The sequence below is a fragment of the Sinocyclocheilus grahami genome, unplaced genomic scaffold (assembly GCF_001515645.1).
Source record: "Sinocyclocheilus grahami isolate Dianchi unplaced genomic scaffold, SAMN03320097.WGS_v1.1 scaffold176.1, whole genome shotgun sequence".
In the NCBI taxonomy this organism is placed as follows: Eukaryota; Metazoa; Chordata; class Actinopteri; order Cypriniformes; family Cyprinidae; genus Sinocyclocheilus; species Sinocyclocheilus grahami.
The window spans coordinates 1,853,395-1,875,139 of NW_015505355.1; the positions used below are offsets into that span (position 1 = coordinate 1,853,395).

At 35.3% G+C, this 21,745-nt stretch overlaps 2 protein-coding genes across 2 annotated transcripts in view; both read right to left on the bottom strand.

The window, feature by feature from the left end:
• LOC107593833 (dipeptidyl aminopeptidase-like protein 6) overlaps positions 1–6,155 on the bottom strand; it is a 26,507-nt gene extending 20,352 nt beyond the window's left edge. Inside the window, exons 1-2 of the mRNA XM_016283710.1 lie at positions 6,148–6,155; positions 5,684–5,765 (exon numbers count right to left, since the gene is read on the bottom strand). Of these exons, the coding sequence (XP_016139196.1) occupies positions 5,684–5,765; positions 6,148–6,155 (90 nt within the window). The remainder of the gene's footprint in view (positions 1–5,683; positions 5,766–6,147) is intronic.
• A 2,324-nt stretch (positions 6,156–8,479) lies between these two features.
• Positions 8,480–21,745, bottom strand: part of LOC107593834 (dipeptidyl aminopeptidase-like protein 6) — a 91,063-nt gene continuing 77,797 nt past the window's right edge. Inside the window, exons 2-4 of the mRNA XM_016283711.1 lie at positions 12,499–12,613; positions 8,747–8,845; positions 8,480–8,505 (exon numbers count right to left, since the gene is read on the bottom strand). Of these exons, the coding sequence (XP_016139197.1) occupies positions 8,480–8,505; positions 8,747–8,845; positions 12,499–12,613 (240 nt within the window). The remainder of the gene's footprint in view (positions 8,506–8,746; positions 8,846–12,498; positions 12,614–21,745) is intronic.

The window sequence follows — 21,745 nt, forward strand, 5'->3', positions numbered from 1 at the left end:
GAAGTTCTGGCAACCACAGCTGCCGGTATTTTACCGTAAATGTCACAGATTTTTTTTTTTACAGTGTAACAGACCATGCCTGAAAAAAAAGACTTTTAAAAACAAAAATGATAATAAATTACAATGTAACAGTATTTCACTACAGTTTTTCTCAGTCGCTTTAGTGCATTTCTCAAAACAATTTGTACATATAGCACCACACAATGGATTACTTGCAAAAGCCTGTAACTTACTCAAAATCTTTAGCTCATCTCTCAAAAGTAAGTATTTGTCAATGAACATATCAGTGCCATCAGAATTAAAAGTTCTTGTGTTATTGTTTACAAACAAGATAGTCAAAAAGCTTAGTCATATTGTCAATATAACAGTGCACTCTGTTAGTATTACCTGATGGCAACAGTTTGGATGACAGTTACTGTATTGAAATGCAGAAGGCTGCACTTCTTATGTATGCCATATATCCATTTCAAAAGTACAAATTTACACATTACTGTTTGTGGGATATTGATTGAAAGAGACTGGATAGGATTTACAGCTACACTTGAGCTATTTCCGAAAACTGGTTTATCATTGGTTGATTTCATTAGAGAAAGTCAAGATTCACCTGCACAATTCATGGCAAATTTACAAAAAGTCTAATAGAAATGTGTAGAAAATATGCTTGACAGTTTATGACAACTAGATCAACCATTCTGCTTTTATTGACTTATACGATGAACTAATGACTAGATGTTTTGAGGGGTAAGACTATTGCACAGAGAACTACATAATACATTTTGAGCATCATTAGCAACTGAGGAAACTGCAGACAAATGTACATAATCAATTGCACGAATGTACCAAAGCAATCGCAACTTGTTCAAAAGAATGAGAAACTGCTTTTATGATGTGCTCAAGTGACTAGATGATGTGGAGGTTAAACAAGTACTTTTGAGAATTTAATTTCTGATCTGAGAAATGCACCAAAGCGACTGAGAAAAACTGTAAGAAGAGGACAGCTTTACAATGTACCAATTTCAATTCAATTTAGAACAGCACTTTTCAGCTGGTACAACAGATTCACCCTCCTAACATCTTTCTTTTTTGTTGGAAACTTGGAAACCTTGTTTATTTTTCCAACTTTTCAATGGCAGTTTATATGAAATAAATAATTGTATTGATTATTGTGAAAAATTATTTATCAATTTACAGTCTCTTCTGGCATCATTCCTTCCACAACCAACAATTTTGTCCAAAATAAATTTGTTCAAATGTTAGTTTACATCAAGAAAACAATGTCAATAAAGAGCATGTTTGATATGACATATGAGATGGAAGAAAAATGCTAGCTAGCTATGAAATTTGCCTTGGCAACAAAAGAGCTAGACATTTTTTTCCCACCACAGAATGTTATCAAACAAAATGAATAACATATATAAATAAAAGATAAAAGTTCAGAATTCACATATGGTGCATGTGTGTCGACTGCTGGACATTAGTGGACACAATTAAATAAACTAGTGTGAACAGTGTATTTTTTGAAAGTTTTTTTTTTTTTAATGTTTGTATTACGTGCAGCTTGTGTTCTTGTATTCAGAGGTCACACATTAGGCCTGTGTGTGCTGAGATTGTGTCTAGTCTAGTTTGTTGTAATGATCAACACAGAAGCTCAGATAACTGTTAAGAGAAGATGCAATTACAGCTTTGGAAATGCTGAGGATTGATAATTGTACTGCACTTGAAACCATTAAGAGCTCTTCGATGTGATTAGTATTATTTTTTAAGGAGATCTTTAAAACTGTGGTTTTGTCTTATTACTGTGATGTTTGTGAATCGTGGTCTGATTTTGTCTTGCCTTTGACTAATGGCTGCGCTTGTGCCCTGGTATTTATCTGTAACTGTTATGCATCTAATCACTGTCATTTACTCTAAATGTGAGCAGAGTGAGAGGAACAGCTCATGAGGCAGACAGACAGACAGACAGACAGACAGATAGATAGATAGATAGACAGACAGACAGACAAAGAGACAGACAGAGAGACAGACAGACAGATAGATAGACAGACAGATAGATAGACAGACAGACAGACAGAGAGACAGACAGATAGAGAGACAGACAGACAGACAGATAGATAGATAGACAGACAGACAAAGAGACAGACAGACAGACAGAGAGACAGACAGACAGATAGATAGACAGACAGATAGATAGACAGACAGACAGACAGAGAGACAGACAGATAGAGAGACAGACAGACAGACAGATAGATAGATAGACAGACAGACAAAGAGACAGACAGACAGACAGAGAGACAGACAGACAGATAGATAGACAGACAGATAGATAGACAGACAGACAGACAGAGAGACAGACAGATAGAGAGACAGACAGACAGACAGATAGATAGATAGACAGACAGACAAAGAGACAGACAGACAGACAGAGAGACAGACAGACAGATAGATAGACAGACAGATAGATAGACAGACAGACAGACAGAGAGACAGACAGATAGAGAGACAGACAGACAGACAGATAGATAGATAGACAGACAGACAAAGAGACAGACAGACAGACAGAGAGACAGACAGACAGATAGATAGACAGACAGATAGATAGACGGACAGACAGACAGACAGACAGACAGACAGAGACAGACAGGCAGGGAGAGCAGGGAATGAGCAAGGAGAGTAGCAATAACCCCCTTAGGGTAAACAGAACAGAACAAAGCAGATATCATTAATGTTCTTAATGATATTAAAGTGTAACCACATTAGGATAAAAGAAGTCTAATTCAATGAGGAATATCAGAAAGCCAAGTCCTGACTGTGGCGAAAGGAGGAGTTGGGGATGGAGGAGGCTAATTTGCTCCTGAGCAAGCAAAAAAGCCACTGAATAATACTGAATAGACCTTATATAGGAATCTACCTGCTTTTAAAGCCTCGTTGTGTTTACACTCACATTCTTACAAACTATTCTAACTGAAACTTTAAGTAAAGATGAAGATTAAAATATTTGTTAGAAGATTAATGGTGGTGATGTACAGCGACTCCTCCTCTACATCTCTATCTCTGCTCATCCATGACCGCCATTTTGATCTGTCTCACGCTCTCTTCCCCCCGGAGGAGTCTGGGATATGACCTTCAGTGTAGGTTCTGGCTGTACAGACCCCTGCTGATTGCTCTGTCACGAAAAACGAATTGCCGGAGGTGTCACAAAGGCACAGGGCACGGGACAGCATACGGGTGCCCGGAAAATTACACACCTGATGCTCCGCTCACACACATGTGAGTGAGCATGTGTGCTTTGCTTATAACACACAAAAACAAACATGTATCTGTGTATGATTATGACAGTGCAGTGCCATATATGAGTTTGTGTTTGCAGGTAAACACAAATAATACATGCGTGGATTATATTGCACTTCTTGTGTTTACTGATAACAGATGATTTTGCTACAAAAACAACAGACTGCAGTACTAATGCAAACACTGTCTGTTTGTCTTGTTTGCTCATCACAAACACTAGAGGACACATGACGCCCTTGGGTTCAGATCTTTTTTTAAATTGTCTGCCGGATGAAAACCATAAAGTTAAAAAGTGACAGTACACCTTTCCTCAACAAGCCATTTACACCATTCACATCTATAGCACAGACAGTACAGGATGAGGATTAAAGGGCTTGTTGAAAATGAACATTTTGTACTCACTCTCATGTTTGGTACAAATCTGTATGAATTTCTTTCTACTGTTGAACACAAAATAAGATATTTTGAAGAATGCTGGTAACCAAACAGTTACATGTAGCCATTGACTTCCATACAATTTTTTTCCTTGCTATGAAAGTCAATGGCTACCGGCAACTGTTTGTTGCCCAGCCTTCTTCAAAATATCTTCTTTTGTGTTCAAGAAGCAAGAAACTCATACAGGTTTGGAATAACATGAGGGTGAGTAAATGATGACAATTTTTTTTTTAGGATGAACTATCCCTTTAAAACATTTTAAAGCTACAGTTAGTTAGGGGTTTCTTTAAATCTCTAACATTAACTATGGTAAGAGTAATAGTGATTCTTGCCTTACCAAACGCCACTAATTAAGGTCAGAAAGAAACTAAAATCAGCTCTTTTGAAATGGGCTTGTGTCATGCTGCTGCCATCTGCCACTGCTTTACTAGAGTCCTGCTTTATCTCTGCCAGCACGACACAGACACAATCAGGCCGATATGAGCAGCTCACATCTTCAGATCCTGTGCTCTACTGGAGATGATTCACACTTATTTATTTGATTCGCACTTATTTATTTAAATGTTGAGCAGAATTTGGGTGGTTAATACAAAATATTAAGCAGTTTGACCATGTAAAATTATTTTAAACAATATAACTTTTCAGATCATGAGTAGATGCTTCCGGCGAAGAGAACGCTGGCGCATTGTGGCTGCCGCTTCTTCGTCCGGATTATGTTTTTTTGGTTGTTTGTTTTAAATTGAATGCACTATTGTTCAAAAGTTTGGGGATGGTACATTTTGTAATGTTTTTGAAAGAAGTCTCTTATGCTCACAAAGGCTGCCTTTATTTGATCATTAAAAAACAATAATATAGTAAATTACTACTACAATTTAATTGAACTGTTTTGTATTTAATTTTTTTTTGTATTTTAAAATGTAATTTATTCCTGTGATCAAAGTTGAATTGTCAGCATCATTACTCTAGTCTTCCGTGTCACACGATCCTTCAGAAATCATTCGAATATGCTGATTTGCTGCTCAAGAAATATTTATTATCATCAAAATCACAGTTTTTTGATATTTTTGTGGAAACTGATACTTTTTTGTTTCAGAGAGAGTTCAGAATAACAGCATTTATTTGAAACAAAAATCTTTAACTTCATAAATGTCTTTACTGTCATTTTTGATCAATTAAATGCATCCTTGATAAATAAAAGTATACATTTCTTTTAAAAATCATACTGACCCCAAGCTTTTGAACTATAGTTTACATGGAATACCGGTACTTTTAAAAATTAATTTGTCGCACTGCAGGACAATTTAAGTGAACCTCAAAAAATCTACAAGACAATTCAAAATGGTAAGTAAAAACTTTTTTTTATTGTGACTAGCTAAAGTATACAGCTACACTAATTTTTATACAAGCCTTATAGATGCAATTACTATTTACAGCTCAGGTATGGCACATCCATGTTCTTCTAGCACCCGAAAAAGAGCTGTTGTGCTTTAGTCATTGAGCTGAGAGCCTAAAATACTGTGTTTTCTAAAGATTAGCACGGATTTGGGCTTCTTTAGATTTCTATCATGACCAGTGGATGAAGGCAAACCAGGATTTGATGTAGATTATGATCATGATGGTCATTACATGTAGTTTCAATAAAACCCACACTTTCCCAGGAAAAGAATATAAAATACTGAAAGAAATGATCAAAATCGTGTATACATACACAATATATGCATGTAGTAACTTGTACAGTTGAATGTACTGTATTAATATTGCTTGTTTAAGCAGTAAATATGCATATTGCATGTTACATGCTCCACAAAATCATAAGCTTAATAATGTTATAATGAATGTCAGGCTATATACAGAAAGGCAACGTATTAAACCAATTTTTTCAGTGACTCATCGGTGGTAGAGAGTGTGAGTGTGTGTGTGTGTGTGTGTGTGTGTGTGTGTGTGTGTATGATTATCTTACCAGTTGCTGTCCTTTGGGACCCCATCCGGCGTACTGCAGTGCGGTGCTCTGCACCTCATTAGGGGTCAGCTCCACTTTCTCTCTGTCAAAAAACAAACTAATCTCAAAACCATTAAAGGGCAGTATTGGTGAACATAAAAATACTTTCAAAAACTTAAAAAATTACAAAAACTTTGGAGAATATATATATATATATATGTATGTATACAGTATATACACTGTATATATATATATATATAGAGAGAGAGAGAGAGAGAGATAGATGTGTTTGGGTGTGTGTGTGTGTGTGAACAATGTATTTGAACAATTTTAGTACTTTAGATGAACCAACTGAAAATTTTCAAAGCAACAATCAACATAAAATGTGTAGCTTTTAGTTAGATTTTTTATAGTGTGTGTGTGTGTGTGTATATATGTATATATGTATACACACACACACACACACACACGCATATAATTTGTACTCCTTCATTTTTTCATGTTTTGTCATGTTGTTGCCTTACTGTATGTTTAACTACTTTAAATAACTTTTTCTCCTCATCATTCTACACTCCAAACATCACAATGACAAACCAAATAAAAACGGTTTGTAAACTTTATACATTTATTAAAAATAAAAAACCTGAAATAATTAACAACTACATAATATAAACTAGCAGATCTATAAACAACAATAGGGTAAGATTTATGGACAATCACTTCATTCTGGTCAGAACAGACAGCTATAGATTTACTGTTGTGCTTCATGCACATAAAATGATTTGGGTTCATTCTATAACCCATAAATGCATTCATTCATTTATGGAAAGCCTTTAAAATCTTTTTACAGCTCATTTTAAAGCATTGGCTCATTTGTCCCAGCTTTAAAAGTTCCTGTTTTGCTAAGGCAACTGTGTTTTTTATTTATGCCGGCTGTAAATGTTATACCTACCCCGGTAAACAAGTCTGCTCCAGACCTGAATGCAGATAGCGCCCGCCTTGATAAATAATACAGACGAGTGATCGCTTTTAAAAAGGCTCGACGCTGAGTTGTGGAGCATGTCAGAGAGAGAATAATAGGGCTGTTTCTCCGAGGTAAACACAGCCTTAAATCAACAAACGCATTTTCAGCAGCAGAATAACAAAAATGATTCATCAAAATGCAGATCAAAACATGATTTACATCTTTTGCACGCTTTACAAGGCGCCAGGGCTGCACCTTTATAACACAAACAAGGGCAAACAAAGGACACCCCTATTCTTCACCCTGCCAAAAATCGATTGAAATTTCAGACACAGGAAGAGAGACCAACACCAGAACAACCTCAATGAGAAGTACCTACATGATAGCGTGCAAAACACTACAGCAAGCAGAAGTGCTTGGTTACAGTTTCTCTTCTTTTGAAGCCCAGTGCTAGTTAAAGTGATTATGATTTCCTTGCTGTCAGCATGAGCACTCTAGTCTGAGACAGAGAACCCTACCGTTAATTTGTTCCCATAATAGCTTCCTTTGTGAAAAAGAATTGTGCTTAATTGTATTGAATGTGCTTCAAATCTTAAAGGGTTAGTTCACCCAAAAATGAAAATTAGCCCATAAATTACTCACCCTCAAGTCATCCTAGGTGTATATGACTTTCTTCTTTCAGACGAATCCAGTCGGAGTTATATAAAAAATTGTCTTTGATTTTTCAAGCTGTTTCATGCCACTCAGCGGGTGTTGCATGCATCAGTCCAAAAGAAGTTATATAAAAAGCACCCATCCATAAAAAAAGTGTCTCACACGGCTCCGGGGGTGAACAAAAGTCTCCTGTAGCGAATCGATGCGTTTTTGTAAGAATATTCAAAACGTAATAATCACTTTAAAATAGCTTGCGCCAACAGTTGTTCACAGAAGCAGCTCCGGGAGCATGACGTATGAGGTCAGCGTTCTGAGTTTACATCTCACAATTCAGATTTTATTTCCTGAGAATTCTGAAGTTACATCTCACAATTCTGATTTTTTTTTTTAATTTACAACTCACAATTCTGACTTTTTTTTTTTTATTTTTTTTTATTCTGAGTCTACATCTCAATTCTGACTTTTTTCCCTCAGAATTCTGAGTTTACGTCTCACAATTCTGGCTTTTTTTTTTTATTCTGAGTTTATATCTATCAATCCAGAATTTTTCTCAGAATTTGGACTTTACATCTCACAATTCAGTTTTTTTTCCTGTTTTCACTACAAAATAAAAAATAAAAAAGGCAACTGTGGTTTTTTTAATTCTGACTTTTCTTACAATTGTGAGTATACTGTAAATACTTTTGAAAAATACTTTTTCTCAGAATTGTGAGAAAAAAGCTCAAATTGATATATATATATATATGTGCAGAATTGTGAGGAAATGTCTCAGTTGTGAGATAAAAGTCACAATCACCTTTTTTTAATTCCATGGAGGAAACAAGTTTCAATAAACTACTTGGAACAGGATTATCTACCTTGTCAAAATAAATACCCAGCTATTAATTCCATTGAGCAAACCATGTATACCAGTATGTATCATCTGATGATCATAAATGACTATTTTGAACCAGCTGGAAACCATGTACCAGTGTAAACCAGCTAGAAAAGCTGGTTCTAACCACACACACACACACACATATATATATATATTTTTTTTTTTTTTCTTTTCTTTTTTTTAACCAGGTACTGTATGCTGCATGGTTGGAAATGGAAAGTAATACACAGCCCTTTCCCAGTTTTACAATCAATAAAAGGCAATAAAGTGACTCTCAGTCTGCAGTCATTTGCTTTAAGAGTATGATGAAAACCCAGAGCCTCTAAGCCAGCGTGAAAGAATTCAAGCCTGGACAAAGGAAGAAAAGAATATGCAATTCTGGGGAAGAATATTTCAACACACCCGTCCATATTAAATGGGGATTTTCATCTGAAGTACCACAGAGATTGCATTCAATCAGTATGAGGCTTTAGATGCAGATCCTGATGCAATTTCTTTCTTTGGTGTTATGAGATGATGATAAAGGTCCTGCATCCACCCACAGCGCTGGCAGCTGAACAACAGGGAGTAAAACTCAGCCGCCACTCACCGCTAATCCATGTCACCTCAGGGTCGTGTGCCTGGAGCTTCCCACTGAACATGTCCTCAATCGTGACTTTCTTCTTGGAGGCCAGACTGTCATCCTCAGCTGTGAGCACAAAAGTTTGTCAAGGTAAACTGCTGGAAAACATTTTAAATAGTTTTACATTTTTGAAAGATTATAGTTTGAAAATTACAAAGGTGTTACACAGACAAACAGCCATCCCTTGTCAAAAATAAGTGCAATTAATTGTATTGATTTCCCACCTGTAGAGAATTACATATCTTAGAAGTATATACAGGTATATATATATATATATATATATATATATATATATATATATATATATATATTTAATATATATATAATTTTTTATTTTAAAGAAGTACACTTATTACACTTACTGTATGTGTTGACTAACATACTAAAGCACATCTAAAGCACTTGATTTTCATTTTAACTCTAGTGTTATTCGATTTTATGTGTAGAGTTAATATATTTTAAATGTACTAAATTGCAGCTTTATCATTACAAATGTGTAATTGCAAATATAAATACATGACATACAAGTTTCAATTGAAATGACATTAACGTATATTTGAGTTCATTTTCATTTAAAAAACAATGCATATAATACATTCAACAATAAAAGTGGTGTTTTCCCCCAGATTAGTGGTCCGCCAGTTGAATTATGTTTTCTAACCAATGTCCTAGTGTACACATGCAAACTTGAAATAGCTCCTCTATATTTCAGCATTGAAAAAAAAAACAGTTGTAGAAACATTTTTCACTCAGAAATTACTGGTACATTTCACAGAAACGGCAACACATTTAATTAAACCATGAATATTCGAAGCACAAGGACTGAAAAATAGGAGTATAAAATAGTAGTCTGAGAAATAGTATTTTCTTGCAAAATGTACAACTTACACCTTCCTTTTCAGTTTTGCACCTCTCTTTTCATTCAATAAGGATGCCAGAACAATGCGTTTCTCTATCAGACAATGAAAGGTGTGTTTGAAGTACTTTGTAAGTTATGTAGAAAAACAATAATCGCCTCCAGTGTTCTTGTTTACAGATTCTGATTTATTATTCACAGCACATTTGCTCTTCAAGCTTAGGTTTGTGAGTTTAAAACAGGAGTGTTCAGGTTTTCCTCAAACTTCAAATTTTGAAAGTAACTCTGGAACTTAAATATAAACCGCCTCCATCGGGCCCCACGAGACCACCAAAAAAAAAACAAACAAAAAAACTGGGAAAACAAGAAGTTTTTTTTTTTTTTTTTTAAATAAAAGTATGCATAGCTCCCACCATATTGTCTGGCTTCTGTCCCCGTGAGATCTGGCTTCAGCAAACAACTCCCTCGCTGGTCCACAGAGCCACAGCCAATTACTAGAGCTCACATGAGGTGCAGGGCGCAACTGGGGCTCCCTAGTGGGTCTCATTCTATTTAGAGCACTATTGATCCGCACATTGATCTAATCAGCCAGAGGTGTTTTTGTTATTAAACAACTATACACTCACCCACATAGTTTGTCTCACTACATAACAAGTATCCATTCAGGAGTTTAACACTTTGCAAGAAAGAGTAGAAGCAAGAAAGGCAAAGTGGAATGACATTTCACTTCTTCATACAACATATGGGATAAACATGATTATAACAGCATTGATATCCTGAGCTAAAACTAAAACTTTAAATAATAATAATAATATTAAATAAATCTGTAATTGGAAAAAAAAAATGACATGATCAATAAGTCATGGCAACATACAATATGATTTTCCATTTACTCATCACATTAATTTAACTATATTATCTTCAACTTAATTTTTTTCATAACTTAATATTTTAAGTCAGTTTAATATAGTTTAAGGTGAAATAACTTGTACAGCCAGTTTGATTTTACTTAAAAGTTTAAGGAAACAACTGAACTCTAATTTTTACAGTGCAATAAGTGGAAATGTTATAGTGTTAAAATGAAATAAAATGAAATAAAATGAAATAAAACTTAAAAAAATAGAAAAATAGATTAAAAACTTAAAAAATAAATGTAACTTAAGTGTTTAAGTTGAAGTAGATGGAAATGTTACTTTGAAATTAAGCTGAAATAAAAATAATATTAGATTAAAAACTCAAAAATAAGAAATGTTGCCTATTGAAGTACTAAAATTAAAAAAACAAAGCTACGTAAAATAGGTATGTAATATATATATATATATATATATATGACAAGCACAAAAAATCTATAAAACTTTAAGGTGAAATAACTTGTACAGCCAGTTTGATTTTACTTAAAAGTTTAAGGAAACAACTGAACTCTAATTTTTACAGTGCAATAAGTGGAAATGTTATAGTGTTAAAATGAAATAAAATGAAATAAAACTTTAAAAAATAGAAAAATAGATTAAAAACTTAAAAAATAAATGTAACTTAAGTTTTTAAGTTGAAGTAGATGGAAATGTTACTTTGAAATTAAGCTGAAATAAAAATAATATTACATTAAAAACTCAAAAATAAGAAATGTTGCCTGTTGAAGTACTAAAATTAAAAAAACAAAGCTACGTAAAATAGGTATGTAATATATATATATATATATATATGACAAGCACAAAAAATCTATAAAACTACAAATACAATGATAGCTGAAAAAATAAAAGCTATTAATAAACACTACTGTATATAAATAGTATATAAGTAGTATTAGTACTCAATATAATACTCAAAATAACCCTGGTACTTTTAGATGTCTTTCTGCAAGCCCCTCACAAGGAAACAGCTCACCCTCAATTAGGCGAGGGTTAAAAATGAGTTCACTCATTCCTTGAGGCAAATCCTAATTTAGTCTCTCTAACAATTGATCCATGTTTGCATACATACTCTATCACTCGTGTTTGAAAAAAATATATTTAACTGAACTCTGGGGAAACATGGTGGCCCACTTTTCTTGTGTTAAAGTACAGTCATATAATACACGCTATACTAATTACCCTGGAAAATCATTCAAATTGAACCCAGAACCTAGGAATATTTTGGCTGCAGCAGCTGCTTGGCATCATCACTTTGTCTCTCCTGCACTGACAATACAGTTTTACTCTGGTACAAAATGATTTAAGTGTACGAAAACACAGCAAAACCATACCTGATAAACAATACCAGAAGTGTATTATTCAAATTATTGAGGAAAAGCTCAGACACCTCTCCAAAGACACACAAAAACAGAATTAAAAGAGCTACTTGTTGACATATATAGAGTATGAAGAGTTCAGTGCTATAAAAGTAAAAAGTACAAATCTGAGCTGTTTGTAACAATGTTGATATCTCTGTTACTCTATTCAAAAGCCTACAAAAAATACTTAAATGTATTTGAAATACATTTATTTTGTGCTAAGTATAGTACAAACCTGCAATTGAACTTTTGGTATACTAAAAGTCTGCTAATTTGAACTTAATGCACTTTAATTGTGTGGAAGTAGTGCTGAAGTCCAACTAAAGATACAGTATAGTGAAGTATATTTGATTGTGCTAAAGTGAAACTATTGCAAGTGTAGGCTACTTCAGGTACATTTTAAAAATCTTGCATTTAAAGACTGATATTATACAGAGATCATACAATCCTTATTAATAGCGATATTAAAAACACATTTCAGGCATACTAATATTAATAAATGTGCATTGTGCACACGATTACATTTTGTTTGCATATTAGACCTGTATTGTGTTAATGATTAAATGTGAGGTGCATGCAGACAGCAGCACATACTTGGTGTGAGTAGAATGACGGAGGTGACGATCAGAGAGCAGATGCCCAGGATGACCAGCAGGGCGATGGCGATTCCCTTCCAGTTCCTCTGTGGAGGGCTACTGCCAACCAGCTCCTGTCAAACACACAAAAACAGACATGTAAACACTTAAAGGGGAAGTTGGTACGATTTTTAAAAAATGTCAAAATACATTATCTTAACTCAATTCACTGACTACTATAAATATGCCATTCATGCGTTTGTCTTCCACTAAAGTGTAAACATTGAACCTCCCAGGCACCGTCTAAACATTTAAACTCAGATCTGTCAATCATCCCAGCTCAACCAATAGCAAGAGTCTGGGGCGTGGCTACTGTTGGAGGCTGAGCCAAACGGTGTTCAGCAGGTGTGGGAAGATGAGTGACGCATTACTTTGGGAAAAAAAAATTCAGATTCGATTACAGAAGTACAAAATTGGAAGACTTACCAAAATGTGCAGAGAGATAACAGGGTAAAACAAGGGCAAATGTTGGCAACGTTTTTACAAGACGGAGAAATTTGATGGAATTTGAATTAAGTCACCGAACTGTTTCTTCTCGATAGGTAAGTTAAAATCAAGTTTTACCACACATGCTAGCTCTTTACTGACAAGCCCATAGGCGGAGGGTGAACCAACTCCAGGGTAAGGCTAAAAGCAGCCAAATGTATTAAACATCATAAACCCATCTTTTTAGGCAAGAACCAGACATGGGTGTCGTAGGTAAAAAAAAGTTTAATGGGACTGATTTTGTATTTAACGTGATTACAATTTAATAAAAATTTTAGAAATTTATAATTATATAACGTTTCCTTTCCACGGTTATTCAAACAGCGAATAGGTAAAAAAAAGTTTAATGGGACTGATTTTGTATTTAACGTGATTACAATTTAATAAAAATTTTAGAAATTTATAATTATATAACGTTTCCTTTCCACGGTTATTCAAACAGCGAATAAATTATATATAGAAAGTGACATTATCACCAACATTGATCTATCGCGAGTTTAAGCACTCTCAAAAAAACAAAACTATCGTTATGATCACTGAAGCTGTATACACTGTTAAATGAATTATATGTATGTACAGTGAATGACTTACATTGTACATACATCTGCGCTTTGTTGTTTATGATGAGAGAATTCGCAAGAGTCCGGAATTCAGTCAGCGAACGCGCGCGCACTCAACAAAACTGATGATTTTGAACGATGACTCTTCTGATTGGCCATTGCATTCCTAAGCTCAACAGATATGTGTGTGATTGGTTAAAATGCGCAACATTGTAAAAACGCCTAAAATGAAATATGGTGCAACATGAGCAGATCTTAATTTAATGCCGCAATCGACACATTTTTGTCCAATTTAGTGGCATTTTTGCCCCAAGTCCCCATGGCCAGGGGAAGACTAAGCCTTCCCCAGCCTTACACACGCTCCGCCTATGGTCAAGCCACAGGATAACAATAACGGTAAGGGTGTGATGAGTGAAAGGGATGCTTGCAAAGGTTGTTTGAAAATATGCTTTATTCTGGTAATACTGGTAGGCAACACTAGCAGCACAGAAACGGCAAACTTCACCTCTTCTGCCTTCTATACACTTCACGATTTTAGCAATCCTATAAGATCATTGCAGATCACACTGTGCCACATGGGTCTAATAAACTTGGGTACGACATGCATGTAGACTGTACGATGATGACACCTATTGACTTGTAGGCTACGACGCATGTTTCTATAGAAGAATAAAGTGTATCGTAAAACGTAAACGTGAATCACAACGTGACAGTTGGAGTTTTTATGTGTGCTGAAAAAATGCAACAATGAGGCAGGAATGTCTGGAAAAGACCTGAAAACTATCCCAAGTCCATCAAACTATCATAAAGCAACCCGTTTTAGTATACGTTTTTACTTTAATATACTAAAATAATCATTTGTAATAAAATACATTTGAATTAATACAATGAATACATATTAATACAACTATAACTATTAATAAATACATATTTACTTTAGGGCTGTCAAAATGGCTGAAAAACTAAATTCGAATTTTGTACTTAAATATTATCAATATTCAAATTATATTCAAATTTAAAATGCACAATTTCAGTTAGGGTGAAGAAAAGCTTTTGGCTTCTTTTCTGATATTACTATAAGCAAAATATTACTAATGCACGTTTATTCAAAGCAATGTTAATAATAATGTTTAAAATAATGTTTATAAACCAATTATAATTAATTAAGTTGCTTAACTATAAACAAAACAGCATCATGTATGTATGCATAGTTTAATACAAAGCGCCGAAAGCCAATCACACAGAGTACATTTTTCATTTAAAAACATGAGATGCAGTGGGATGGGAAAAACCCTGCCATAAAGTCTCGATATATGTTTTTTCAAAGTTGAACTTGCATTAATTTTACATGGCTTTCTAAACATGCTGCTCTTTTGTGCGAGATGCGAGTGCAACGGTGATAGATGTCCCTCTAGAAAATGCGCAAAATATGCGTTCTGTGTGAACGGCTTAGTTTCAGTTTTGACGTAAGCAAGATCTCTGCATTGATGTTCTCTTTTTCCACAATATTTTTAATTAACAACGCAGCAGTGCCGCATCTAGTGGCTTCAACTGGATAGGCTAACAAAAACATTAAAATGCAACGACACTTACATCGTCATCGCATCTCGTGCGCCACTGATAAGGCTGCCTCCTTAACGCACACCTAAAATTCGAATGCAATGTTTTTGCATTCGAATGTGGATTTTTATTTTAAATTCGATGAATATTCAAAATTCAAATTTCTTTTTTGACAGCCCTAATTTACTTAACTGGCCACTGATTTACTTTTCTTGTAATAGCAATATGCATGTGATAAAGGCTAATATGCTGCAATTAAACTTTTTTTTTAACACATCATCAACTGGAAATTCACTAAAGTTTAAAAACAGGACTTGTGCATTGAGATGATGGCTGATAGCTGAGCGGGCAATCTCAAAATGGTCAAATATAGATCAATTTGTCATCTCCCTGACATATCTGTCTGGCCAATATACAGTATCAGTCTATGGCTGCTCAAGACTATTTCAAACCTGTGAGTCTAAAATTGTTTCATTGCTTAATAGGCTGTGGTTCACTCATGCAATTATGACACATCTGTTTATGTTCTGTGAAGCATTCAAAGTGAACAGCAGACTTTGTTGGCTGTTACTACAAGGGCAATACATCAATCAAAGACTTTATTTTAGATTTCACTACCAAACATTGATAATGTGTACTCTTCCTTTTACTGTGTATTTCCCTTGCTTATCCTGAACAGTCTGTTTGCTGGCTATGTGATGCAGAAGTTGATGATGCAGTGAGTCATTAGGTCAGAGGAGCACTAGCGTGAGGGCGCTGCTGCTGGAACGTCTGTCTGGTGGAGGGGAGCAGGAGGGTTGTGATTGTCCAGGACAGCCTCCCGTCTGGCTTGGAGTCACCAGGGAACTCTAAACTGTGCTGGTCTATTTCAAGAGCAGAGTAAAGCCCAGGGATTGAGCTGACATGAACAAATCAGAGAGGAGAGGAGCAATTATGCAGTAATATTTTGGAAATACAGATTTTTTTTTCAACCACAGAGTGGCCTAAAAAGTGTATAACAGTGGTGACTTCTGAACAATACATTTTCTTTAGACATAAGCCAAAATGTTATTTATTGTAGGTCAATGCAATATGTTTTTTGGCCTGATGGACTTTTCACCATAAACAAAACTAAATTAGCTACAACATGAAAGTAGAATTTTCAGTTAAAACTAAAAACATTTTAATCAAGGTTTAATTTAGGTTATTTACTGTACTACACTTAAAAATACACTTAAACTAATACAATTTTTGAAAACCACTGTAACACACTGGATCTCAGTCATTGGCTGTGCCTAAGCATGGATTTGTGTGTGTGTAAGAGTGTATTCGCTTTCATACTGCCCTTTTTTGCTAGTGAACCAGAAATTGTAAACAAAACCACATGTAAGCTAAGGTCATTCATTGATTGATTCATACTAGAGTTTGTTTGGAACTGGACCGAGACCACCTCTTCAGTTTGGTCTCGGTACGGTTGTTTGGTCCGCACCTGAATGCGATTGCTGTATTCACACCTGCCCTAAAGATCTACACCAAGGGGGCAATCGAACCAAACAAGACAGGTGTGAATACACCTTAAATGATGATTCTTCAGTAACTTTTACATTTATTCTAAATGCACAAAAAAACATTTAGGAACATCTAAAATCACACACAGACATACAGTAACTATGATACTCTGACTGGTTTTATAAAAGTGAAATAATCCATGCAATTATTAGTAATAAGACTGACTGATTTGAGTGGCTTTGTGGTTTAATGTCTGAGAGTGGGTTTGTAAATTATGCGTTTGGCTTATTTCAACAACAAGATAGAACAAACAGTAATGCACAGCAGTTAGCTTTAATTACAATACCAGCATCTCATCTGACCCCAATGATGTAAAAAATCTGATGCACTCAAACGCCTCTCTATCTAGCACCCAATTAAAAGCAGTTCTTTGCTATGAAAGCATTTACAAAACTACTGCTAATGAAACAGAAATGCCATTACAGCTGTGATAACAATATTGCAGATGCACTGAGAAAAGACAGATGAGAGATCTCATCACACCATCTTAAACTAAATGCTGGAAAATCTTTCTGTGTCAAAATAAAGATCAATTGTTATAGCTGGTGTATATTTTCTAAACTCACTTTCTGAGTCTAAAATCAAACTGAAGTATAATCCATGAGGCTTGAGTGAGGTAGTCACCTCAAATCAACTAGTATGGTATTAGTTTTGCATTAAGTAATGCAAAAACACAATATTTCAATCGTTAGCTGTAGACAGAGACACGTGGAGAGTGCAGAAAACATGTAAATATTATATTTTTATTGTAATATAAATATTTAAGCTAATTTGATTATACTTTAAGCAACCAATAAAAGCATAGCATTTGTTTTAAAAGGGTTAAACAACATCGTTTGATTTTCCATGACTTTTCCACCACCATTTCAGTCTTGTATGTTTCTGCACTTTTATATATATACAGTATATACATACATACATATAAAAATATGAAGCAGTACAACTATTTTCATCACTGATAATAATTCATAACCATTTCTTAAAGGTGGGGTAAGCGATTTCTGGTAGCCAATGTTGACATTTGAAATCACCAAAACAAACACGCCCCTAACCCAAAGAGGGTCTCGCCCCACACATACGTACTCAACCCAGCCAACGATTAGTTCTGTGAAACGAAGCAAAACCAATGTTATGCCGTGTCTACACCGGACGCGAGTGGCGCGGCAAAATACTATAGAACTCATTATAATCAGTGATGCTTTCTACACTATAGATATATATATATACATATCTATGGTCTACACTGGATGCGGCACGACACGACAAATCCCCGACAGAAAACTGCTGCTGCGTTCTATTCATGACGTATTGACACAAATTTCAACATTTGTTGAATTTTCAACAGTCGCTTTGTCACGTCCAGTGTACTAGACAGACTTTAGCTGTTGCGGCGCAGACACGGTGTTACTCACCTATCGAGAAGAAACAAAGCAACCTCGGCGTCCAATCACAGGCCTTCCGCTCCTTGAGTTCTCTCCAGCTCTGGAAAGCTGATCCGATATTTACACGGGGCCTACTTCTTGCCTTAAACCTTCTTTTGTTCCGCAGAAGTTTTCCTCTTTTGTTTTTTATCCGCCATCTCTATCTTTCTGTCGCTAGGCTCGGCTAATGTCCGTCCTGTGCACTGAACTCTCTCTCCTCCACATCACGAGTAGACACGCCCCTTACTGCTGATTGGCTACAAGTTTGTTTCGCTAGTCGGCCCAAATCAGTTTCCTAAAGCGTTTTTGAAAAATCGCTTACCCCATCTTTCAGAAGCAAATCAGCATATTAGAATGATTTCTGAAGGATCATGTGACACTGAAGACTGGAGTAATGATGCTGAAAATTCAGCTTTGATCACAGGAATAAATTACATTTTTAAATATATTAAAATAGAAAACAATTCATCTACATTGTAATAATTTTTCACAAAATTGCTGTTGCTATTGTGTTTTTAATCAAATAAATGCCACCTTGGTCTGCGCCGATAGCCTAGTGGGCAGTGCACTGACATATAATGCTGTTCTGTTGTGTTGTGGGCATCCCTAGTTCAAATCCCAGCTTGGGGGCCTTTCCCAATCTGGCCCTCTTCTCAAATAAATCTTTAAAAAAAATTAATAAAAAAATAAACGCAGCCTTGCTGACCATAAGAGACTTCTTTCAAAAACAAAGCGAGTGAGTGTGCTACGGTAATGGTTAATCTAACCATTCCTCACAGATCAGATTAAACAGAATGGGCCCTGAGTGGCCCATGAAAGAAGAATACGCAATTTCTCGTAATTAGTTGGTTTATAACACTGATCCTTGTTTTACCAGCTACGGTAGTTTCAAGGACCGCTTCAAATGTGCCTCATGAAACGTCCCTGTAAAACTGAAGGTTGATTGTCTCCATTACCTCAGCACACGAGATGAGAACAGCTCACTGAACAGCCTGACAGCTCACATTTCAATTCACACAGATGAAATCAAAAATACAGCAGCTGAAATATCACCTTGAAAATTTTGCTTTTGCTCATACAAACATAATAAACTTTGGCGTGTAACTCATCCCACACCTAGACGTGAATGATGCCTATGGTGCTCTATTACTTCTCAAGTGATCAGACTTAGGATATTCACCTGGAAGATGATAAAAACACAAAAAAATCGTTGTATAGACACTGTAGATAGGTTATTTTGACCTAGCAAACACCTAGTATACCCTAGCAACCTATAAGACCTTACGACAGCATTGTGGCTCTATAGAAAATTTACAAATTTTATTTTTGTAAATTTTGTAAATATAAATGAAATAGTTAACAAATTTGTCAAGTGGTTAAACAAAAGTAGTACCGACAATAAGCAAATACACAGTTCACATTTAATTAATTTTTCTAGAGAGTGTTAACACTGAGAAATCTCGAAAGAAACCAAGCCGACCTCTTTGCATGTGTGTAACGTCTGCATAAAAGCTTGCATTTGGCTCAATCTCAAAATGAAATGTTTATCTGAAACAAACAAAAGACGCAATGCCAAGGCAAATCAGGCGAGTCATCTTTAATTTCAGAATCCAATATTCTCAACACTAAAGCAACAGCTTCATGTTGAACTCGTCTGAGATAAGAACGCTGTCGGTGATAAATAAAATGAAGCAGTTTGTGTGCTTTGACTTGACGGAGAGAAATGCAGCATTGTAGCGTTTGCTTGAGCTGGAACCATCTAGAAGAAGGATGTCAATTGCAAAATTTCAACAGCTGCTTAATTAATGAGCGATATCACAGAATATTACGCATGAGCCAATGTACAAAATTTCCCCATCACTGATTGAATCTTTTTATTTCATGCTTTGAAAATGAAAAAGGTCCATGGGGAAATCAAACTACAAAAATGTAGGACATATAGTACTTTTCCTTTGCCATTACATTCATACACATCCACAGATTTAATTTCATGCATCTTCATTTCGTACATCTCAGCCTGCTTTTTAAAGGACTGTGAACACCTTAATCTTGTACAATTTTGCAGTTTTTCCATAGATATTCTTCTGTTTTCCTGCAATCACTCACAGGAAATGAAATACATAATGGCTCGGAATCCATTATCACTGTACTGAATATCCCACTAAAGCAAGGCATGCAGAATGAATGATGCGTTTAATGAATGGTGTGTTTGAAGCTTATTTCTGCACTACACCTGTAACCTATATTTAACAGTGGGCATAAAAATTGGTTATATTTTGAGAAGTCACATTTTTGATGTACTACTGTAACTTTCAGAACTGAACACTTTCTGCTCAGTCCAAAAAGAGCATTTGTTGACCAAAAACCCATACTGAACTTTCTGCTATCAAACATTTACACATGTTGGGTGATCAAAAAACTTCCATCAGTGTACTTTTATGTGCATTTTGGGATATCAGATAAAATGTTGAATGGAAACACTATTCTGATTATATGCTAAATATCCCAAAATGTGCATTAGCACTTACTGTACTTGAAGTACACTCTTGAGGAAGATTGCACAAACTACAATAGCATCATTTTTAACAAATACATTCATTGATGTGTATCAAACAAAGACGTGACTTTGTTGAAACAAGTCATGTGACTGTATAATTCACTCACAAATGTAACTTATTCTGAAATGCTGATGCCAAAGGCCGTCATCAAAGAGTAAAAACCAGGGGTAGAAACAAACTAATATATAAAAATGTACCGATTCAATGATTTAGAAAATTCATAAAGACAGTCATTTGGTCCAATCTAGAATGATTCAGTGTATCAGTTGTCGCCATCTACTGGTGTAACAATGTTTGTCCAATAAAACTCTTCACTGAAAAATCCTCACCATACAAAGAAACGAACTGTGCTGCTGGAGTTTACATCAGAGCTGCATAACCAATCAGACATAGGACCAGAACTACAGTATTTCTTTTATAAATATAAGCTATAATAGATGTATAATACATGTGCTTAATTTAGATATCTCTTAAAGGAACACTCCACTATTTTGAAAATTGGCTCATTTTCCAACTCCCCTAGAGTTAAACAGTTGAGTTTTACCGTTTTCTAATCCATTCAGCCGATCTCCGGGTCTGGCGGTAGAACTTGACTCCTCTGTAGTTACATCGTGTACTAAGACCGACGGAATGATATTACGCAGCGCCTGAAAATAGTCCCCAGCTAGGTAACTTCCAATAAGCCTATTTTCAGGCGCTGCGTAATATCATTCCGTCGGAGCAATTAAAAACCACTGAAAACTGCCAGTAAACAGAGACGAGAAGGGATATTCCCAGTTACTGCAGGCTGTCATTTCATTATCCAGGGGTATTTTCATGAATATGTGCAAATTGTGATCAGCACTAATTTTGTGGTCCTTTGTGCTGTAACGTGCAAACAAATCATCAAAAAAGTCATCAGTGCGTGCAATTAATTTTTAGCTACTTCTTAGCATTGTCAACATAGACAATTCTAATCAGATTCAATGATCTATGCTAAGCTACAGCTAAAAGTGCCAGACCTGGAGATCGGCTGAATGGATTTGGAAACGGTAAAACTCAACTGTTTAACTCTAGGGGAGTTGGAAAATGAG